The 23,111-nt window shown below is 50.6% G+C and overlaps 1 protein-coding gene across 1 annotated transcript in view; it reads right to left on the bottom strand.

The window, feature by feature from the left end:
- NR1I2 (nuclear receptor subfamily 1 group I member 2) overlaps positions 1–21,567 on the bottom strand; it is a 32,149-nt gene extending 10,582 nt beyond the window's left edge. Inside the window, exons 1-2 of the mRNA XM_040422826.1 lie at positions 21,472–21,567; positions 5,360–5,632 (exon numbers count right to left, since the gene is read on the bottom strand). Coding sequence (XP_040278760.1) covers positions 5,360–5,547 — 188 coding nt within the window. The 5' untranslated portion in view covers positions 5,548–5,632; positions 21,472–21,567. The remainder of the gene's footprint in view (positions 1–5,359; positions 5,633–21,471) is intronic.
- Between the last annotated feature and the right edge of the window lie 1,544 nt (positions 21,568–23,111).

Here is a 23,111-nt window from a genome sequence, read left to right as displayed (position 1 = left end):
TGAGGTGGGAGCAGCCGGTGACGGGGCAGCTCCTTTGCATTATAACCCCTGAACCCAATAATAAACATCCATTTTCCAGTCTTCACATGCTCCATAGGTACTGGTGATGTCGCTGATTATACCCATAACCCCCCCCCCCTTCCAAGAGTGGAACATTCCACCCCCTCTACATGTGCACTACAGTATTCAGTCCACATCAGAGTGTACCACCTGATCCTACAGGTGAGGGGGGGACTCACAGGACCACGCTATCTCCATCCAATGTCCAGGGGCATACACAGGTCTCATAGGGCACTATAGGATCCCTGTCCGCCATCCAAAAATTGTAATATTAAAAAAAAAAAAAAAGTTCCCCTCCACCTCACCTATTTTATCTGACTTATGTGGGAAAACGTGGAACAGCTGCTTCATAAATATGGCGCTCATTCCTAAAATCATATTTCTCAATGATTTCACACCAGACAACTGCCATAAATACACTACTTACAAAATGTTAGGGATATTTGGCTTGTGGGTGAAATTTCCAGATGACCCTAAAATGCCCTCTGACCTTTACAGGAGAACTTAATGTGACCTTCTCTAAACCTCTGAATGCACATGTCCAACTGCTCAATGTTTCAGGGCTTGCTGTTCTCTAACAAGGAGCTCAACGGCAAAATTTACACCAGGTGTTTGATCCATGAATCGCCCAATAAATGTCCTGGTTCCATTAGAATTGGTATTAAACAGTCCTCCTCATCATGCTGCTCACATTGTGACATCATGAGACCAAGACGACACCTAACAATTGATGAACAGGCCGTTGTCATTGTGAGGCTTCAAGCAGGATGTTCTCAGACGGAAGTGGCCCCTGAGCTTAGAGCGTCACGGAGAGTCATCAGCAGGTTGTATCAGAGATACAGAGACGGGAAGAGTCACAGAAAGGCAGAGAAGTGGACGTCCCGTGGCCACATCCCACACTGATGACCGCTTCATTGTGAACAATGCCCTGCGGAACCGGATGATGAAAGCCACACAACTCCAGGCACAATAAGGGAGGTGAGAGGCACCAAGTGTCCCATCTGACCATCGGAAACTGTTTACATCAGCGGGGTCTGAGTGCTAGACGACCTGGAAGTTTTCCTGACCGCACCACCAGGCACAGGCGTCATTGTCTTATATGGGCCAGGGAACATCTACGCTGACGAGGGACCGGTGGGCCTCAGTGATGTTCACCGAGTAGAAATGATGGCCGGCAATGATGTTGGAGACGTCAAGGAGAGCGCTCTGCATCAGCCACTGTGGTCACCAGACGAGCCTGGGGTGGTGTCACAGTGCGGGCCGGTGTGTCTAGTCCATACAGAACTGCCCTACACTGTGAAGGGTGCAGTGACAGCCCAGACCACCTGAAGAACATTAATCCAGTCATTGTGTCTCTGCAGAAACAACACCGGCCTAATGTCATCTTCATGGAGGACAATGCTCCAGCTCATCGAGGTCCCATAGGGAACGGCTGCTGGAGACCGGGGGACCTCACATGGAGCGGCTGCACTTTCTCCAGACCTGAATCCCATTGAAAACCTCTAGGATCAGCTGAGGCACCGTGTAGAGGCTCGTAACTCTGTACCCCAGAACCTCCATGACCTGAGGGCCGCCCTTCAAGAAGACTGGGATGCCGTGCCTCAGCAGACAGTAGGTGACTTGTGAACAGCAGGAGACGTCGTAGTCAGGGTGGAATTGATGCTCAAGGCCACAGGACAAGTTCCTGAGACACGGACATTTTGTGGCGGTGTACCCAGCACTGGGGTCGCCTTCTGGGTCAGTAAATTGTCTGAGATGAGGAAATCACCAATCGCCGCTTCTACTTAAAGGGAACCTGTCACCCGGATTTTGGGTATAGAGCGGAGGACATGGGTTGCCAGATGGCCGCTAGCACATCCGCAATACCCAGTCCCCATAGCTCTGTGTGCTTTTATTGTGTAAAAAAAAACGATTTGATACATATGCAAATTAACATAAAAGAGTCATATCTTACTTGTGTGACCAGAGAAGAGTCATATTTTCAAGCTCTGACTCATCTCAGGTTAATTTGCATATGTATCAAATCGGGTTTTTTTACACAATAAAAGCACACAGAGCTATGGGGACTGGGTATTGCAGATGTGCTAGCAGTGATCTAGCAACCCATGTCCTCAGCTCTATACCCAAAATCCAGGTGACAGGTTCCCTTTAATGCCTGACTTTCACAACATAATATCACTGGAGCCGCAATTTTTTACGCTTTCCATACATTTCACCCGAAAGCCAAATATCCCTAACTTTTAGTGAGTAGTGGACATTGATAAATCTGCTGCCCACGGCCACCACTAGGGGGAGCTGACTGCACAGGAATGTATGCAGTTACCATTTAGTGGAATAGAAGCTGTGATATTTGCACTGAGCTCCCCTAGTGGCAGCTGTGTTCTCGTGTCAGGAAAAGCAGTCCAGCCTGGGGCCCTCCTCCCCCGGGGCCCTGTATCAGCTGCGTGGTCTGCCTCCATTGACGGTATACACTGGTGTGTCCTCGTGATCAGGGTCTCGTCCACGCACTGTTCTTACCCCTCCTGCTGCCTGGCATTGAGTGCCTCTAGCTTGCTGCTGACCAGTTCGTCCCAGTTCCTCTCCAGTACATGCGGGCAGCCTCACCATTACTACATGGAGCACCTCATACCCTCATGTGCGCTAATGGCAGCGCTATACGGACGACCCTTAGCGCTTACCTTATGTTAAAGCTTCTAATGACAATCTTTTGGCTTGTAAGCTCTTAGGCCCGGCCGCAGCGCGGTCCTGTGGTTGCCTAGCAACTGCCACTTTTTCTTAATGACCGACGACTATGTGAAAGGGGGTCTACATAAACGGGGTGGGGGGCACCGATTGACTGCCGCATTATGTGACTCACATGGATGGGGGCTCAAAAACACTTCACAATAAGCTCTTAGGGACTAATTGGCCAAGGTCGTTAGGCATGATGGCTGCCTAGCAACAACAGAGACGTTCCTGGAAAACCTGGCGCACGTGGTATGTCCTTCTTCAGGAAGCCTTGGAAGATTTCACAGAGCCCCGCACCCCCCATGTCTTCAGATGATCCGGAGCATCACCCGTCAGCTGCACCCAAAGCGGCTGATTAAAATATGTCATTCTGGTAAAAATGAAGGAAATGGTCGACAACAAAGAAGGGAAAATGCGTCACTGATTAACCCGTTAAGTAATTAGGGCGGACGATCGGCTCTCCACGTCACCGGCAGAAAAACATCTCTGCTAAAAACAGAAAAAACAAACACGGTGTAACCCCCGCCATCACCGAGAGGAGTCCGAGCCAAATCTACGTCCCCAGAGAGGAGTCAAAAGTCCCAGTATAGAAATCCACACGACAATGGGATCCCCAATACAGCGCCAATGGCTCCCGGCAGAAGAAATACCGCCAGAGAGAGAAAAACTAGACACCAGGCCAGGCCCGGCCCCCGGCCCGGACACCAGGCGACGAGGCCCGGCCCCCTGCCCGGACACCAGGCGACGAGGCCCGGCCCCCTGCCCGGACACCAGGCGACGAGGCCCGGCCCCCTGCCCGGACACCAGGCGACGAGGCCCGGCCCCCTGCCCGGACACCAGGCGACGAGGCCCGGCCCCCTGCCCGGACACCAGGCGACGAGGCCCGGCCCCCTGCCCGGACACCAGGCGACGAGGCCCGGCCCCCTGCCCGGACACCAGGCGACGAGGCCCGGCCCCCTGCCCGGACACCAGGCGACGAGGCCCGGCCCCCTGCCCGGACACCAGGCGACGAGGCCCGGCCCCCTGCCCGGACACCAGGCGACGAGGCCCGGCCCCCTGCCCGGACACCAGGCGACGAGGCCCGGCCCCCTGCCCGGACACCAGGCGACGAGGCCCGGCCCCCTGCCCGGACACCAGGCGACGAGGCCCGGCCCCCTGCCCGGACACCAGGCGACGAGGCCCGGCCCCCGGCCCGGACACCAGACGACGAGGCCCGGCCCCCGGCCCGGACACCAGGCGACGAGGCCCGGCCCCCGGCCCGGACACCAGGCGACGAGGCCCGGCCCCCGGCCCGGACACCAGGCGACGAGGCCCGGCCCCCGGCCCGGACACCAGACCAGGCCCGGCCCCCGGCCCGGACACCAGACGACGAGGCCCGGCCCCCGGCCCGGACACCAGGCGAAGAGGCCCGGCCCGGACACCAGGCGACGAGGCCCGGCCCCCGGCCCGGACACCAGGCGACGAGGCCCGGCCCCCGGCCCGGACACCAGGCGACGAGGCCCGGCCCCCGGCCCGGACACCAGGCGACGAGGCCCGGCCCCCGGCCCGGACACCAGACCAGGCCCGGCCCCCGGCCCGGACACCAGGCGACGAGGCCCGGCCCCCGGCCCGGACACCAGACCAGGCCCGGCCCCCGGCCCGGACACCAGACGACGAGGCCCGGCCCCCGGCCCGGACACCAGGCGAAGAGGCCCGGCCCCCGGCCCGGACACCAGGCGAAGAGGCCCGGCCCGGACACCAGGCGACGAGGCCCGGCCCCCGGCCCGGACACCAGGCGACGAGGCCCGGCCCCCGGCCCGGACACCAGGCGACGAGGCCCGGCCCCCGGCCCGGACACCAGGCGACGAGGCCCGGCCCCCGGCCCGGACACCAGGCGACGAGGCCCGGCCCCCGGCCCGGACACCAGGCGACGAGGCCCGGCCCCCGGCCTGGACACCAGGCGACGAGGCGAGGCCCGGACACCAGGCGACGAGGCGAGGCCCGGCCCCCGGCCCGGACACCAGGCGACGAGGCCCGGCCTCCAGCACGGACACCAGGCGACGAGGCCCGGCCCCCGGCCCGGACACCAGGCGACGAGGCCCGGCCCCCGGCCCGGACACCAGACCAGGCCCGGCCTCCAGCACGGAATTTATATTAAATATAAAACACACTATTAAATAAAAAAAATAAAAAACAACAAAATAAAACTAAAAATACTAACACTAACATAACAATAAAATACCGCTATATAAAAGGAACAATTTGGTCACTTGGCATTTTCTCTGGTGGCGTGGCCCCTTTAAGAGTGGTCAGTAGCGGTTTCCATGTGACGGATGTGACCGCTAGGACCGGCGTGGTCTCGGCGGTGGCGGTCAGGAGTAGATTTAACCAGTTTACATTTATCAGCAGCTCACCTTCTGTGTTCTCGGCTGCGGCCGCCGCGTGGGCCAATGTGAACCGTCTCCGATTTCTCTAATGACTGGAAACCAATGTTCTATAAATATCGGAAGGTTTACTAGGGGGGGGGGGGGCAGTTACGTTGTTGGCGGCTTTCCTAGCGGGGTCCTTACCCTCCCCCATCATGAACACTTACCTGAAGAAGCCCTTGCAGCCTTCACACGTCATGGCATTGAAATGATATCCCGTAGCTCGGTCGCCACAAGCGCGGCAGATTTTCGGTTCGCCGTCATCCTCATCGTCGCCGGTCCCGCAGCTGGTGGAGGCGTCTTCCTCCTCCTCTTCCTCTTCCTCCAATACGATGGTTTCCTGAACCTTGGACATGGTTTGGTCGCAGAGTCCTGATGCTTGGGAACAGCCACGTCTTATAGAATCCGGACAGTCTCCTCGCGCGGCCAAACGGGCGGATCTACGAGGAATCAGAACAAGGAGCATTACTAGAGGACCCTGCTGAGGGGACGGGGGCAGGAGAGGCAGATACACACGAGACACCGTCATGGACGCTCAATGACGAGACCCGGATGGAAATTAGCTCGTTACTAGCAATTAGCGTCCGTAGCGACAGCCTGTGTGTCCATGGCAACAGAACCACGACCGGACTGATAATTCATACCGGCTGAAATCTGCGTCTGTGGCCGGCGGGTGCGACGAGGCAAGGAAGGAAACGGACGTACATCCGTGTAACTGCTGCAGCCAATCACTGCTCTCAGCGCTCACGTGTATGTATGTAAATACGTATGCACACATGTACGGTTCTATGTAAGTCTGTGAATTTTTCGGTGTAAAATTATAAAAAAAAAAATAATTAAAATATTAAAGCAGAAGCGAAATATGAAGACATCGGCTGCAGAAAAACAAATGTATAACGCATTTAACAAATGTGTACCGTTTTTAAAGAGTTTTTGGATTTCCATGATGAAATTATGCTTTTCGGACAGAACCGTTAGATCGTTCCATCGCCGCACCCTCAAAAACATCCAATCATAAGGCAAAGAGTCGCTCTAATGGTGGACGTTCACCCGCATGGACGCAACCGCTGGTGATCTCCGAATTATATCCTGCCTGGATTATAGGACAGGAGAGGAGGCGCGTTCTCCGAAGACCAAAGAGCGAGACCAATCACCTTATAAAATATCACAGCAGCAGAAGAGGAGGCGGCGGAGAGGACACGACCCCCATCAAGGACCACAAGGACTTTTCTAGGGAACTGAGACTAAAAACATTTGGAGCTTTGGGTGACTGCAGGTTCCTTGGATTCCTAAACTTCAGGGACCCTACTGACCTGTCGGGGTGCAAAGACTACAACCTCCAGGGTGCGGACACTGACGGTACGGGAGGACAGATGAGGAACGTGGCAAGTCCGGTACTAGAGGAAGAGGAGCGTCTTAGGGAGGGACGCAGCGGAGAGTCCACAGAAGACACAACCGACTCACTGCTACTGCAAAGGGTCCATCACCTCCATAACTGCTCACTGCACTACAACTCTCAACGGATACAAAAAGAAGGCAGTATTATAGCAGTTATATTCCTGTACATAGGAGGCAGTATTATAGTAGTTATATTCTTGCACATAGGAGGCAGTATTATAGTAGTTATATTCTTGTACATAGGAGCAGTATTATAGTAGTTATATTCTTGTACATAGGAGGCAGTATTATAGTAGTTATATTCTTGTAGATAGGAGGTAGTATTATAGTAGTTATATTCTTGTACATAGGAGCAGTATTATAGTAGTTATAGCCTTGTATATAGGAGGCAGTATTATAGTAGTTATATTCCTGTAGATAGGAGGTAGTATTATAGTAGTTATATTCTTGTACATAGGAGCAGTATTATAGTAGTTATATTCTTGTACATAGGAGCAGTATTATAGTAGTTATTTTCTTGTACATAGGAGCAGTATTATAGTAGTTATATTCTTGTACATAGGAGCAGTATTATAGTAGTTATATTCTTGTACATAGGAGCAGTATTATAGTAGTTATATTCTTGTAGATAGGAGGCAGTATTATAGTAGTTATATTCTTGTAGATAGGAGGTAGTATTATAGTAGTTATATTCTTGTACATAGGAGCAGTATTATAGTAGTTATATTCTTGTACATAGGAGCAGTATTATAGTAGTTATATTCTTGTACATAGGAGCAGTATTATAGTAGTTATATTCTTGTACATAGGAGGCACTATTATAGTAGTTATATTCTTGTACATAGGAGCAGTATTATAGTAGTTATATTCTTGTACATAGGAGCAGTATTATAGCAGTTATATTCCTGTACATAGGAGGCAGTATTATAGTAGTTATATTCTTGCACATAGGAGGCAGTATTATAGTAGTTATATTCTTGTACATAGGAGCAGTATTATAGTAGTTATATTCTTGTACATAGGAGGCAGTATTATAGTAGTTATATTCTTGTAGATAGGAGGTAGTATTATAGTAGTTATATTCTTGTACATAGGAGCAGTATTATAGTAGTTATATTCTTGTACATAGGAGGCAGTATTATAGTAGTTATATTCCTGTAGATAGGAGGTAGTATTATAGTAGTTATATTCTTGTACATAGGAGCAGTATTATAGTAGTTATTTTCTTGTACATAGGAGCAGTATTATAGTAGTTATATTCTTGTACATAGGAGCAGTATTATAGTAGTTATATTCTTGTACATAGGAGCAGTATTATAGTAGTTATATTCTTGTACATAGGAGGCAGTATTATAGTAGTTATATTCTTGTAGATAGGAGGTAGTATTATAGTAGTTATATTCTTGTACATAGGAGCAGTATTATAGTAGTTATAGCCTTGTATATAGGAGGCAGTATTATAGTAGTTATATTCCTGTAGATAGGAGGTAGTATTATAGTAGTTATATTCTTGTACATAGGAGCAGTATTATAGTAGTTATTTTCTTGTACATAGAAGCAGTATTATAGTAGTTATATTCTTGTACATAGGAGCAGTATTATAGTAGTTATATTCTTGTAGATAGGAGCAGTATTATAGTAGTTATATTCCTGTACATAGGAGCAGTATTATAGTAGTTATATTCTTGTACATAGGAGGCAGTATTATAGTAGTTATATTCTTGTACATAGAAGCAGTATTATAGTAGTTATATTCTTGTACATAGGAGCAGTATTATAGTAGTTATATTCTTGTAGATAGGAGCAGTATTATAGTAGTTATATTCTTGTACATAGGAGCAGTATTATAGTAGATATATTCTTGTACATAGGAGCAGTATTATAGTAGTTATATTCTTGTACATAGGAGCAGTATTATAGTAGATATATTCTTGTACATAGGAGCAGTATTATAGTAGATATATTCTTGTACATAGGAGCAGTATTATAGTAGTTATATTCTTGTACATAGGAGCAGTATTATAGTAGATATATTCTTGTACATAGGAGCAGTATTATAGTAGATATATTCTTGTACATAGGAGCAGTATATCATTTTGGGCTTTCTCATGTGATAATTCCCGCACTAGTAATGACGCTATTAGTAGAGCCCGGTCTCCCCTTTACCATAGTGACATGATGATCCCACATAATGTGTACAGTTTTTAGCTCTTGTAGCCGTCCACACACGTGTTAAATGGCCACAAGTGGAAACACGAGACACGTGTCGGAGTCCGGGAATGTGTCAGTCCTCCGCCATGATGCCCTCAGGGATGGTACAGAGCGGGTTAACAGCAGCTGGGAAATACTACGTCTTTAAATCGTCCTCTACTGTCAAGATGTTTACAAAGTTTAGAAAAGCTGGGTGACAACAATAGTAACCATCACCCGCTGACCCCAAAGGAGATGGGACCTGGAGGGGACTCCGGGACCCAGCCTCAGATACAACCTGTACAGGTGAGAAGCCCTCCCCACCTGACAGGTAATAAGACATTCAGCAAACACACAGAACGGCTCAATGACAACACTGAAACGCATCAGCTCCTCTGCGACAGCACAACAGGATAGGCCCTGGTTCAGCAGGGTTTATGGCAGCTTCTAGAGGAAGGAAAATGCGTGTGTGAATATACACGTATATATACCGTATGTACACAGACTATGTGAAGAGGAGGATTGGACCCTCTACATTCCACCTCCAGGATCTTTTCTGACGTCTCCCATTCTACATCCACAGACATTAATATGGGGTTGCGCCTCCTTTGGGAGGTTTTCCTACAAGAGTTTAGAGGGAGTCTGTGGGACGTTTTGCCTCTTCATCCAGAAGATCATTTGTGAGGTCAGAACCTGATTTGGAGGAGAGGGCCCGGCTCGAGGTCTCCCTTCTGGTGCTCAGGTCGGGGCTCTCCATGTCTTTATGGAGCTTGTGCACCAGGACGCAGTCATGGAGGAGCAGAGAAGGACGCTCCCCAAGCTGTCCCCATACAATTCTCCCCAATGTCTTGTCTGCTGAAGCATTAAAGGGGTTGTCCTGCCATATACATTCATGACCTACAGTCAGGACAGGTCACCATCAGCAGAACGGCGGGGGTCCGACACCCAGCATCCCTGCCAATCAGCTGATTGAAAATAAGGCACACCCCCCTTGCATCACTCCTCCACCAGACTGTACAGCGGGCGCCGTGCAGGCAGGTAACGTCCTCCTGGCATTGACCAGACTGTACAGCGGGCGCCGTGCAGGCAGGTAACGTCCTCTTGGCATTGACCAGACTGTACAGCGGGCGCCGTGCAGGCAGGTAACGTCCTCCTGGCATTGACCAGACTGTACAGCGGGCGCCGTGCAGGCAGGTAACGTCCTCCTGGCATTGACCAGACTGTACAGCGGGCGCCGTGCAGGCAGGTAACGTCCTCCTGGCATTGACCAGACTGTACAGCGGGCGCCGTGCAGGCAGGTAACGTCCTCCTGGCATTGACCAGACTGTACAGCGGGCGCCGTGCAGGCAGGTAACGTCCTCCTGGCATTGACCAGACTGTACAGCGGGCGCCGTGCAGGCAGGTAACGTCCTCCTGGCATTGACCAGACTGTACAGCGGGCGCCGTGCAGGCAGGTAACGTCCTCCTGGCATTGACCAGACTGTACAGCGGGCGCCGTGCAGGCAGGTAACGTCCTCCTGGCATTGACCAGACTGTACAGCGGGCGCCATGCAGGCAGGTAACGTCCTCCTGGCATTGACCAGACTGTACAGCGGGCACCGTGCAGGCAGGTAACGTCCTCCTGGCATTGACCAGACTGTACAGCGGGCACCGTGCAGGCAGGTAACGTCCTCCTGGCATTGACCAGACTGTACAGCGGGCGCCATGCAGGCAGGTAACGTCCTCCTGGCATTGACCAGACTGTACAGCGGGCGCCGTGCAGGCAGGTAACGTCCTCCTGGCATTGACCAGACTGTACAGCAGGCACCATGCAGGCAGGTAACGTCCTCTTGGCATTGACCAGACTGTACAGCGGGCACCATGCAGGCAGGTAACGTCCTCCTGGCATTGACCAGACTGTACAGCGGGCGCCGTGCAGGCAGGTAACGTCCTCCTGGCATTGACCAGACTGTACAGCGGGCGCCATGCAGGCAGGTAACGTCCTCCTGGCATTGACCAGACTGTACAGCGGGCGCCGTGCAGGCAGGTAACGTCCTCCTGGCATTGACCAGACTGTACAGCGGGCGCCGTGCAGGCAGGTAACGTCCTCCTGGCATTGACCAGACTGTACAGCGGGCATCATGCAGGCAGGTAACGTCCTCCTGGCATTGACCAGACTGTACAGCGGGCGCCATGCAGGCAGGTAACGTCCTCCTGGCATTGACCAGACTGTACAGCGGGCGCCGTGCAGGCAGGTAACGTCCTCCTGGCATTGACCAGACCGTACAGCGGGCACCGTGCAGGCAGGTAACGTCCTCCTGGCATTGGCCAGACTGTACAGCGGGCGCCGTGCAGGCAGGTAACGTCCTCCTGGCATTGACCAGACCGTACAGCGGGCGCCATGCATGGAAGGTAACGTCCTCCTGGCATTGACCAGACCGTACAGAGGGCGCCATGCAGGCAGGTAACATCCTCCTGGCATTGACCAGACTGTACAGCGGGCGCCATGCAGGCAGGTAACGTCCTCCCGGCATTGACCAGACTGTACAGCGGGCGCCGTGCAGGCAGGTAATGTCCTCCTGGCATTGACCAGACCGTACAGCGGGCACCATGCATGGAAGGTAACGTCCTCCTGGCATTGACCAGACTGTACAGCGGGCGCTATGCAGGCAAGTAACGTCCTCCTGGCATTGACCAGACTGTACAGCGGGCGCCGTGCAGGCAGGTAACGTCCTCCTGGCATTGACCAGACTGTACAGCGGGCGCCGTGCAGGCAGGTAACGTCCTCCTGGCATTGACCAGACTGTACAGCGGGCACCATGCAGGCAGGTAACGTCCTCCTGGCATTGACCAGACTGTACAGCGGGTGCCATGCAGGCAGGTAACGTCCTCCTGGCATTGACCAGACTCGTCCATCAGATAGAGAAGTGTGCTTGGACACTGCACAGAAGAGGTGTCCTCTGCTCCAGGGTCCAGTGGTGGTGGCTTTACACCCTCTACCCCACGCCTGGCATTGTGCTTGGTGATGGAAGGCTGGCATGTAGCGGTCATGGAGACCCATGCCATAAAGCTCCTGGCAGAGAAGGTCTGGACTCTGCAGTTATGGAGTCAGCAGAGCGTTGGTGACTTTTATGCACTTGCTCCTCAGGGGCCCCACTCTGTAACTTCACGTGGTCTCCACTTCATGGCCGAGTTGCTGTGGTTCCGTCCACTTTACAATAATACCGTTCACAGGTGACGGTGGAATATCTAGGAGGGAAGACATTTCAGGAAGTGACTTGTGGCAGCGGTGGCTCCTATTACAGGACCACGCCGGGATTCAGGGAGACATTTACGGGTCATTCTGTCACCAATGTCTGTAAAGACCATTGCATGGTCGGGGGCTGGATGTTATAACACTGTGGTAATGGTAGACTGCATGGCTAGAGGCTGGATGTCATACACTGTGGTAATGGCAGACTGCACGGCTAGAGGCTGGATGTCATACACTGTGGTAATGGCAGACTGCATGGCTAGAGGCTGGATGTTATACACTGTGGTAATGGTAGACTGCATGTCTAGAGGCTGGATGTTATACACTGTGGTAATGGCAGACTGCATGTCTAGAGGCTGGATGTTATACACTGTGGTAATGGTAGACTGCATGGGCGGAGGCTGGATGTTATACACCTGTGGTAATAGTAGACTGCACGGCTAGAGGCTGGATGTTATACACTGTGGTAATGGTCGACTGCACGGCTAGAGGCTGGATGTTATACACTGTGGTAATGGTAGACTGCATGGCTAGAGTCTGGATGTTATACACTGTGGTAATGGTAGACTGCTTGGCTAGAGGCTGGATGTTATACACCTGTGGTAATGGTAGACGGCTTGGCTAGAGGCTGGATGTTATACACTGTGGTAATAGTAGACTGCACGGCTAGAGGCTGGATGTTATACACTGTGGTAATGGTAGACTGCACGGCTAGAGGCTGGATGTTATACACTGTGGTAATGGTAGACTGCATGGCTAGAGGCTGGATGTTATACACTGTGGTAATGGTAGACTGCATGGCTAGAGGCTGGATGTTATACACTGTGGTAATGGTAGACTGTATGGCTAGAGGCTGGATGTTATACACTGTGGTAATGGTAGACTGTATGGCTAGAGGCTGGATGTTATACACTGTGGTAATGGTAGACTGCATGTCTAGAGGCTGGATGTTATACACTGTGGTAATGGTAGACTGCACGGCTAGAGGCTGGATGTTATACACCTGTGGTAATGGTAGACTGCATGTCTAGAGGCTGGATGTTATACACTGTGGTAATGGTAGACTGCATGGCTAGAGGCTGGATGTTATACACTGTGGTAATGGTAGACTGCACGGCTAGAGGCTGGATGTTATACACTGTGGTAATGGCAGACTGCTTGGCTAGAGGCTGGATGTTATACACCCGTGGTAACCCCTCTACCTACCCCAATTCTCTTTGTGTAACCCATATATATACCCCCTCTCCTCGTGTCATCCATACCCCCACTCTCCTCATGTCACCAGCTTATGTACCCCCGCTCTCCTCGTGTCACCCGTATCCGTACCCCCACTCTCCCTGCACCCCGAGTCGATTTCTTTCGGTGTTAGGGTGACACTGTGAGGTCGTCTTACACACAGGATCTCACAAGATGGTGACACTCCGACCTTCAGGGAGAACTCGTTAAACCTGCACAGACCATGAGTCCTGAACGGCCGGGGGCAGGGAGGACGGTGCAGGGCGAGGTTACCCCCAGGACACATAGAGGACTCCTATCTCCTCAGACGGGCGATTCTGGGACTAAATCTCTCACAATACACTGGGAAGACTGAGAGGAAAACCTGAGGCGACCGCTACAGATTAAGGGTGCATTCACACGACCGTAAGTGTTTTGCAGTCCGGAAATTGCGGATCTGCAAAACACGATACCGGCCGTGTGCGTTCCGCATTTTGTGGACCGCACATGGCCAGCGCTATAAAGAGAATGCCTATTCTTGTCCGAAACAGCCTGGTATCTAAGGAAGGCAGTGTGTCATGTGATCCCTGTGTCAGAGGTCAGGGCTGCAGATGAGTGGCATGTGACCGCCTCCATGGGCGTAGGAAGCGGGGAAGGACAGGTTTGGTTAAAGAGGACCTTTCACTACTGTAGAAACTAAAAACCAACTATATCAGTGGGCAGAGCGGCGCCCAGGGGTCCCCCTGCACTTACTAGGATGTCTGGGCGCCGCTCCGTTCGCCCGGTATAGGCTCCGGTGTCTGCGCTCCCTCTGCTGTACTGGAGGGATTTCTTGTATGAGGCGTGTCCCTTGCTGCAGCGCTGGCCAATCGATATGAGCTGTGCGCTGCGATTGGCCAGCGCTGCAGCAAGGGACACGCCTCATACAAAAAATCAGTCCAGTACAGCAGAGGGAGCGCAGACACCGGAGCCTATACCGGGCGAACGGAGCGGCGCCCAGACATCCTAGTAAGTGCAGGGGGACCCCTGGGCGCCGCTCTGCCCACTGATATAGTTGGTTTTTAGTTTCTACAGTAGTGAAAGGTCCTCTTTAAATCCCCCCCAGGCTCCAGCCAGGCCAGCGGCAGTGTCTGTGTGCGGCGGGGCAGGCACTGAGATGAGCGCTTCCATTGTGGAAGTGAAGCGCTCATCTCCATGGTGATCTGTTTCTGTTTATATCGCTGTCCTCAGGACTGGCATTACTGGCACATGATTGGGGGGTCTGGTATTACTGGCACATGATGGGGGGGTCTGGTATTACTGGCACATGATGGGGGGGGTCTGGTATTACTGGCACATGATGGGGGGGGTCTGGTATTACTGGCACATGATGGGGGGGGTCTGGTATTACTGGCACATGATGGGGGGGGTCTGGTATTACTGGCACATGATGGGGGGGGGGTCTGGTATTACTGGCACATGATGGGGGGGGTCTGGTATTACTGGCACATGATGGGGGGGGTCTGGTATTACTGGCACATGATGGGGGGGGTCTGGTATTACTGGCACATGATTGGGGGGTCTGGTATTACTGGCACATGATGGGGGGGGTCTTGTATTACTGGCACATGATGGGGGGGGGGTCTGGTATTACTGGCACATGATGGGGGGGGGGTCTGGTATTACTGGCACATGATTGGGGGGGTCTGGTATTACTGGCACATGATGGGGGGGGTCTGGTATTACTGGCACATGATGGGGGGGGGTCTGGTATTACTGGCACATGATTGGGGGGGTCTGGTATTACTGGCACATGATGGGGGGGTCTGGTATTACTGGCACATGATGGGGGGGGTCTGGTATTACTGGCACATGATGGGGGGGGTCTGGTATTACTGGCACATGATGGGGGGGGGGGGTCTGGTATTACTGGCACATGATTGGGGGGGTCTGGTATTACTGGCACATGATGGGGGGGGTCTGGTATTACTGGCACATGATGGGGGGGGTCTGGTATTACTGGCACATGATGGGGGGGTCTGGTATTACTGGCACATGATGGGGGGGGTCTGGTATTACTGGCACATGATGGGGGGGGTCTGGTATTACTGGCACATGATGGGGGGGGTCTGGTATTACTGGCACATGATGGGGGGGGGTCTGGTATTACTGGCACATGATGGGGGGGGGGGTCTGGTATTACTGGCACATGATTGGGGGGGCTGTTATTACTGGCTGATGAGAGGCACTGGGGGCTGCTATGAGGCATGGGGCTCTTATCTGAGGTCTGATTGGGGGTCATTCATATTGGGGTCTGAGCTGAGGTGTGATCTGAGGTCTGATTAACATTGGGGGTCTGATTGGTGGTCTGACCTGAGGTGTAATGAAATATATTTTTTTCTTATTGTGCCCACTTCCAACCCGGAGCAGCTTGGAGAAAAAGGCCTCACAGTCCCCCACACTCCTTCTGCCCGGCCAAGCCAGCCAGCACCCCTGAGTCTTCAGAACTGTAAGTGTGTGTGGGGGGGGGGGGGTTCACACACACACACTTTAAATTTAACGATATAAACAACTCGCAGTTTACTGAATAAGAATATACCCGGCGAGCAAAAATGCTGTCCCCCTTTCCAGATTTTTGGGGGTTCCTACACCCATGACCGCCTCACCTCTGCTGATTGGCCCAGAGAGCTATTCCAGTTTCCAACGCCTGGACTAGGAGAATGTGTCAGGTGACCTTGCTCAGCTCTGCTGATTGGCTAAGGACTGTAGAGTAGTGTCATGTGACCTTATCAACCCTGGTTCTACTGTTTCTATGGAATCAGGCCTACAGAGAAGTATGTCATGTGACCCATCTAAGCAGTGCCGATTGGCTACAAACTACAGAGAAGTATGTCATGTGACCAGTCTTGGCACTGTACGTTTGTAAGGACTCAGGGCTGTAGTGAAGAGGCGTTAATAGATTAGAAGGGCCCGATGCCGCTCTCTGCCATCACCCAGATGTCCCTATAATCACTATTGTCCCCGAGACTCTTCAGTGTCCTACACTTTTGTGTCCGTTTTATCTTCTTACAGTCTCCTTTATATCACAGATATCTAGAAGGCGGCTTCAGGCTGCTTTCCAGTTACCACTAAACATGGCTGACAGGGGCGTCGCACTGCGGTCGCCATAGTAACAAGCCTGGCAGATGAACGGGCTGTTATAAGGGCTGGTGACAGGAGGGTCCTGAGAAGGGGCACCTGGGCGATTTCTGCACCGTATTTCACCACATTTCGGCTGCTGAAAACATGGAGATGTCGTCAACGTCCCCCCATATGTAAATCTCGGTTGTCATAGTAACAGAGATGCAATGGTGGTGGTAACAAGGGCAGCACTGAGCCTGTAGGGGAGTCGTAACTGGTCCACACTGGGAAGATGCAGGTAAATGGCGTATACCTGCCCCTATAGAAAGATACACCATCCCCCGACACTCAGGGGAGGCGCAGATATAAGGAGGCACAGATGATATATACCTGCCCCTATAGAAAGATATACCATCCCCCGACACTCAGGGGAGGCGCAGATAACCGTATACCTGCCCCTATAGAAAGATATACCATCCCGACACTCAGGGGAGGCGCAGATAACCGTATACCTGCCCCTATAGAAAGATATACCATCCCGACACTCAGGGGAGGCGCAGATAACCGTATACCTGCCCCTATAGAAAGATATACCATCCCGACACTCAGGGGAGGCGCAGATAACCGTATACCTGCCCCTATAGAAAGATATACCATCCCGACACTCAGGGGAGGTGCAGATAACCGTATACCTGCCCCTATAGAAAGATATACCATCCCGACACTCAGGGGAGGCGCAGATGATATATACCTGCCCCTATAGAAAGATATACCATCCCCCGACACTCAGGGGAGGCGCAGATAACCGTATACCTGCCCCTATAGAAAGATACACCATCCCCCGACACTCAGGGGAGGCGCAGATGATATATATACCTGCCCCTATAGAAAGATACACCATCCCCCAACACTCAGGGGAGGCGCCGATATAAGGAGGCACAGATGATATATACCTGCCCCTATAGAAAGATATACCATCCCGACACTCAGGGGAGGCGCAGATGATATATATACCTGCCCCTATAGAAAGATATACCATCCCCCGACACTCAGGGGAGGCGCAGATAACCGTATACCTGCCCCTATAGAAAGATATACCATCCCGACACTCAGGGGAGGCGCAGATGATATATACCTGCCCCTATAGAAACACATACCATCCCCCGACACTCAGGGGAGGCGCAGCTGGCATCTGAGAGTCTCTTTACATCAATGCATCGTCTTCCTGAAAGCTGAGGACCTTCTATGTACAGTGTATGGTCCTGACCACCTGCGGCTGCGCCGCCCCCTCCCCCACAATCACTGCAGAACATCTTCGGGGTGAAAGGCGCTGATATTGCTGTGAACAGAGTAGAGAGAGCGGGACACACGCGCTGTATAACAGGTCAGACGGAGGAGACACTATAGGATATATTATCTACACTGGGGATCCTGATAGATTTGTATAGGGATTTCTCTACGCATTCTCAAGGCCGTGTATTATAAGTTACTATTCCATACTATGTACATTATACCCTATATCAGGGATGGCCGACCTGCGGCTCTCCAGCTGTTGTAAAAATACAACTCCCAGCATGCCCTGCTGTAGGCTGATAGCTGTAGGCAGTCCGGGCATGCTGGGAGTTGTAGTTTTGCAACAGCTGGAGGGCCGCAGGTTTGCCATCCCTGCCCTATATAAACACCCCTATATTACACTACTCACAAAAAGTTTGGGATATTTGGCTTTTGGGTGAAATTTATGGGAATGTAAGACATTCCGGCTCCAGTGATATTATATGATGACAGTCGGGCATTAAGTAGAAGCAGCGATGGTGACCTCCTCCACTCAGAAGCCGACCCCAGTGCTGGGTACACCGCCACAAAATGTCCGTGTCTCAGGAACTTGTCCTGTGGTCTTGAGCATCAATTCCACCCTGACTACGACGTCTCCTGCTGTTCACAAGTCACCTATTGTCTGCTGAGGCACGGCATCCCAGTCTTCTTGAAGGGCGGCCCTCAGGTCATGGAGGTTCTGGGGTACAGAGTTACGCGCCTCTACACGGTGCCTCAGCTGATCCCAGAGGTTTTCAATGGGATTCAGGTCTGGAGAAAGTGCAGCCGCTCCATGTGAGGTCCCCCAGTCTCCAGCCGCCGTTCCCTAATGATGGGACCTCGATGAGCTGGAGCATTGTCCTCCATGAAGATGACATTAGGCCGGTGTTGTTCCTGCAGAGACACAATGACCGGATTACTGATGTTCTTCAGGTGGTCTGGGCTGTCACTGCACCCTTCACAGTGTAGGGCAGTTCTGTATGGACTAGACACACCGGCCCGCACTGTGACACCACCCCAGGCTCGTCTGGTGACCACAGTGGCTGATGCAGAGCGCTCTCCTTGACGTCTCCAACATCATTGCCGGCCATCATTTCTACTCGGTGAACATCACTGAGGCCCACCGGTCCCTCGTCAGCGTAGATGTTCCCTGGCCCATATAAGACAATGACGCCTGTGCCTGGTGGTGCGGTCAGGTACCTGGCAGGTCGTCTAGCACTCAGACCCCGCTGATGTAAACGGTTTCCAATGGTCGGACGTGACACTTGGTGCCTCTCACCTCCCTTATTGTGCCTGGAGTTGTGTGGAATTCATCATCCGGTTCCGCAGGGCAGTGTTCACAATGAAGCGGTCATCAGTGTGGGATGTGGCCACGGGACGTCCACTTCTCTGCCTTTCTGTGACTCTTCCCGTCTCTGTATCTCTGATACAACCTGCTGAGGACACTCTAAGCTCAGGGGCCACTTCCATCTGAGAACATCCTGCTTGAAGCCTCACGATGGCGAGGTCCTGTTCATCAGTTGTTAGGTGTCGTCTTGGTCTCATGATGTCACAGTGTGAGCAGCATGATGAGGAGGACTGTTTATTACCAATTCTAATGGAACCAGGACATTTATTGGGCGATTCATGGATCAAACACCTGGTGTGAATTTTGCGGTTAGGCTCCTTTTTAGAGAACAGCAAGTTGTGCAAAAATTACTGAAACACTGAACAGTTGGACAGGAGCATTCAGGAGGTCAGAGGAGGTCACATTAAGTTCCCCTGTAAAGGTTAGAGGTAGAGATGAGCGAATTTCCGCTTATGAAATTTGTTCACACTTCGTTTGGTGGTAAAAGCAGAACTGCGTAATGGATTCTGTTACCACAGACCATGACGCAATTCTATGACGGGATGTCTTTAGAGGCATTCCGTTATTCATTCCGTCATAATAGAAGCCTATGGGCTGCAAAACGGATCCGTCACGTTTCTGTTATGCAGGGGAGGACTCGGGGGTCAGCGGGAGCACTCGGGGGTCAGCGGGAGGACTCGGGGGTCAGCGGGAGGACTCGGGGGTCAGCGGGAGGACTCGGGGGTCAGCGGGAGGACTCCCCTGCATAACGGAAATGGGAAGGATCCATTTTGCAGCCCATAGACTTCTATTATGACGGAATGAATAACGGAACGCCTCTGAAGACATCCCGTCATAGAACTGCGTCATGGTCCGTGGTAACAGAATCCATTACGCAGTTCTGCTTTTACCACCAAACGAAGCGTGAACAAATTCTATAAGCGGAAATTCGCTCATCTCTAAAGGTCCCATTAAGTTCTCCCGTAAAGGTTAGAGGGCATTTTAGATTCATCCTAAAATTTCACCCACAACTAAATATCCAAAACTTTTTGTGAATAGTGTATGTACATTATACACCCCCCCCCCTATATCATATACATTATATACCCATCCCATATATTATACACCCCCCCCCTATATCATATACATTATATACCCATCCCATATATTATACACCCCCCCCCCCTATATCATATACATTATATACCCATCCCATATATTATACACCCCCCCCCTATATCATATACATTATATACCCATCCCATATATTATACACCCCCCTATATCATATACATTATATACCCATCCCATATATTATACACCCCCCCCCTATATCATATACATTATATACCCATCCCATATATTATACACCCCCCCCCTATATCATATACATTATATACCCATCCCATATATTATACACCCCCCCCCTATATCATATACATTATATACCCATCCCATATATTATACACCCCCCCCCTATATCATATACATTATATACCCATCCCATATATTATACACATGTACATTATATACTATATCTCCCCTATATGTCCATTATACACCATATTATATACATGTAGTCCCCACATCTAGGGTCAGGAGAGAGTTTGGCCCCCGTATCTAGGGTCAGGTGACAGTTTGGCTCCCGGATCTAGGGTCAGGTGACAGTTTGGCCCCCGGATCTAGGGTCAGGTGACAGTTTGGCCCCCGGATCTAGGGTCAGGTGACAGTTTGGCCCCCGGATCTAGGGTCAGGTGACAGTTTGGCCCCCGGATCTAGGGTCAGGTGACAGTTTGGCCCCCGGATCTAGGGTCAGGTGACAGTTTGGCTCCCGGATCTAGGGTCAGGTGACAGTTTGGCCCCCGGATTTAGGGTCAGGTGACAGTTTGGCCCCCGGATCTAGGGTCAGGTGACAGTTTGGCCCCCGGATCTAGGGTCAGGTGACAGTTTGGCCCCCGGATCTAGGGTCAGGTGACAGTTTGGCCCCCGGATCTAGGGTCAGGTGACAGTTTGGCCCCCGGATCTAGGGTCAGGTGACAGTTTGGCCCCCGGATCTAGGGTCAGGTGACAGTTTGGCCCCCGGATCTAGGGTCAGGTGAGAGTTTGGCTCCCGGATCCAGGGTCAGGTGAGTTTGGCCCCCAGATCCAGGGTCAGGAGAGAGTTTAGCTCCCAGATCCAGGGTCAGGTGAGTTTGGCTCCCAGATCCAGGGTCAGGTGAGAGTTTGGCCCCCGGATCCAGGGTCAGGTGAGAGTTTGGCCCCCGGATCCAGGGTCAGGTGAGAGTTTGGCCCCCGGATCTAGGGTCAGGTGAGAGTTTGGCCCCCGGATCTAGGGTCAGGTGAGAGTTTGGCCCCCGGGTCAGGAGAGAGCTTGGCCCCGGATCCAGGGTCAGGAGAGAGTTTGGCCCCCCGGAAGCAAGATCAGGTGGCGGGGAGGGTGACCCCCGGGTGCCGCTGGGTGTGTGGCTCCGGGACGCGGGGCCCTCTGCTCCTCGCCCAGCACTCACCTGTGCTCCCGGGCAGGATCCGGTGCTGGAGCCGGCGGTGTCTGCTGTCCCCGGGGCTGCGCTCTCCTCCAGTCCGGGATTCCCACACTGACAGCGGACGCCACTCTGGAAGTAGCCTGGAGCACGGGCAGCCAATCACAAGAGAGGGGGCGGGACCTGGACGGACAATAGCCAATCATGAGGGAACGGGCGGGGCTATGCTAATACGTGACGTCATACACTCAGGTATTTTCTTGGCACTTATAGGTGTGATGTAAACGCTGTAATGTAAAATATAACTGTAATATCACACCTGTACTGTAATATTATATAACTGTTATATCACACCTGTACTGTAATATTATATAACTGTTATATCACACCTGTACTGTAATATTATATAATAACTGTAATATCACACCTGTACTGTAATATATAATAACTGTAATATCACACCTGTACTGTAATATTATATAATAACTGTAATATCACACCTGTACTGTAATATTATATAACTGTCATATCACACCTGTACTGTAATATTATATAATAACTGTAATATCACACCTGTACTGTAATATTATATAATAACTGTAATATCACACCTGTACTGTAATATTATATAACTGTAATATCACACCTGTACTGTAATATTATATAACTGTTATATCACACCTGTACTGTAATATTATATAACTGTTATATCACACCTGTACTGTAATATTATATAATAACTGTAATATCACACCTGTACTGTAATATATAATAACTGTAATATCACACCTGTACTGTAATATATAATAACTGTAATATCACACCTGTACTGTAATATTATATAATAACTGTAATATCACACCTGTACTGTAATATTATATAATAACTGTAATATCACACCTGTAATATTATATAATAACTGTAATATCACACCTGTACTGTAATATTATATAACTGTTATATCACACCTGTACTGTAATATTATATAACTGTTATATCACACCTGTACTGTAATATTATATAACTGTAATATCACACCTGTACTGTAATATATAATAACTGTAATATCACACCTGTACTGTAATATTATATAATAACTGTAATATCACACCTGTACTGTAATATTATATAATAACTGTCATATCACACCTGTACTGTAATATTATATAACTGTAATATCACACCTGTACTGTAATATTATATAATAACTGTCATATCACACCTGTACTGTAATATTATATAACTGTCATATCACACCTGTACTGTAATATTATATAACTGTAATATCACACCTGTACTGTAATATATAATAACTGTAATATCACACCTGTACTGTAATATTATATAACTGTCATATCACACCTGTACTGTAATATTATATAATAACTGTCATATCACACCTGTACTGTAATATTATATAACTGTCATATCACACCTATACTGTAATATATAATAACTGTAATATCACAGCTGTACTGTAATATTATATAACTGTTATATCACACCTGTACTGTAATATTATATAACTGTAATATCACACCTGTACTGTAATATATAATAACTGTAATATCACACCTGTACTGTAATATTATATATCTGTAATATCACACCTGTAATATTATATAATAACTGTAATATCACAGCTGTACTGTAATATTATATAATAA

The sequence above is a fragment of the Bufo bufo genome, chromosome 3, assembly GCF_905171765.1.
Source record: "Bufo bufo chromosome 3, aBufBuf1.1, whole genome shotgun sequence".
Lineage (NCBI taxonomy): Eukaryota > Metazoa > Chordata > Amphibia > Anura > Bufonidae > Bufo > Bufo bufo.
Note: the sequence above shows the minus strand (reverse complement) of the source record. Positions and strands in the feature narration are given on the sequence as shown.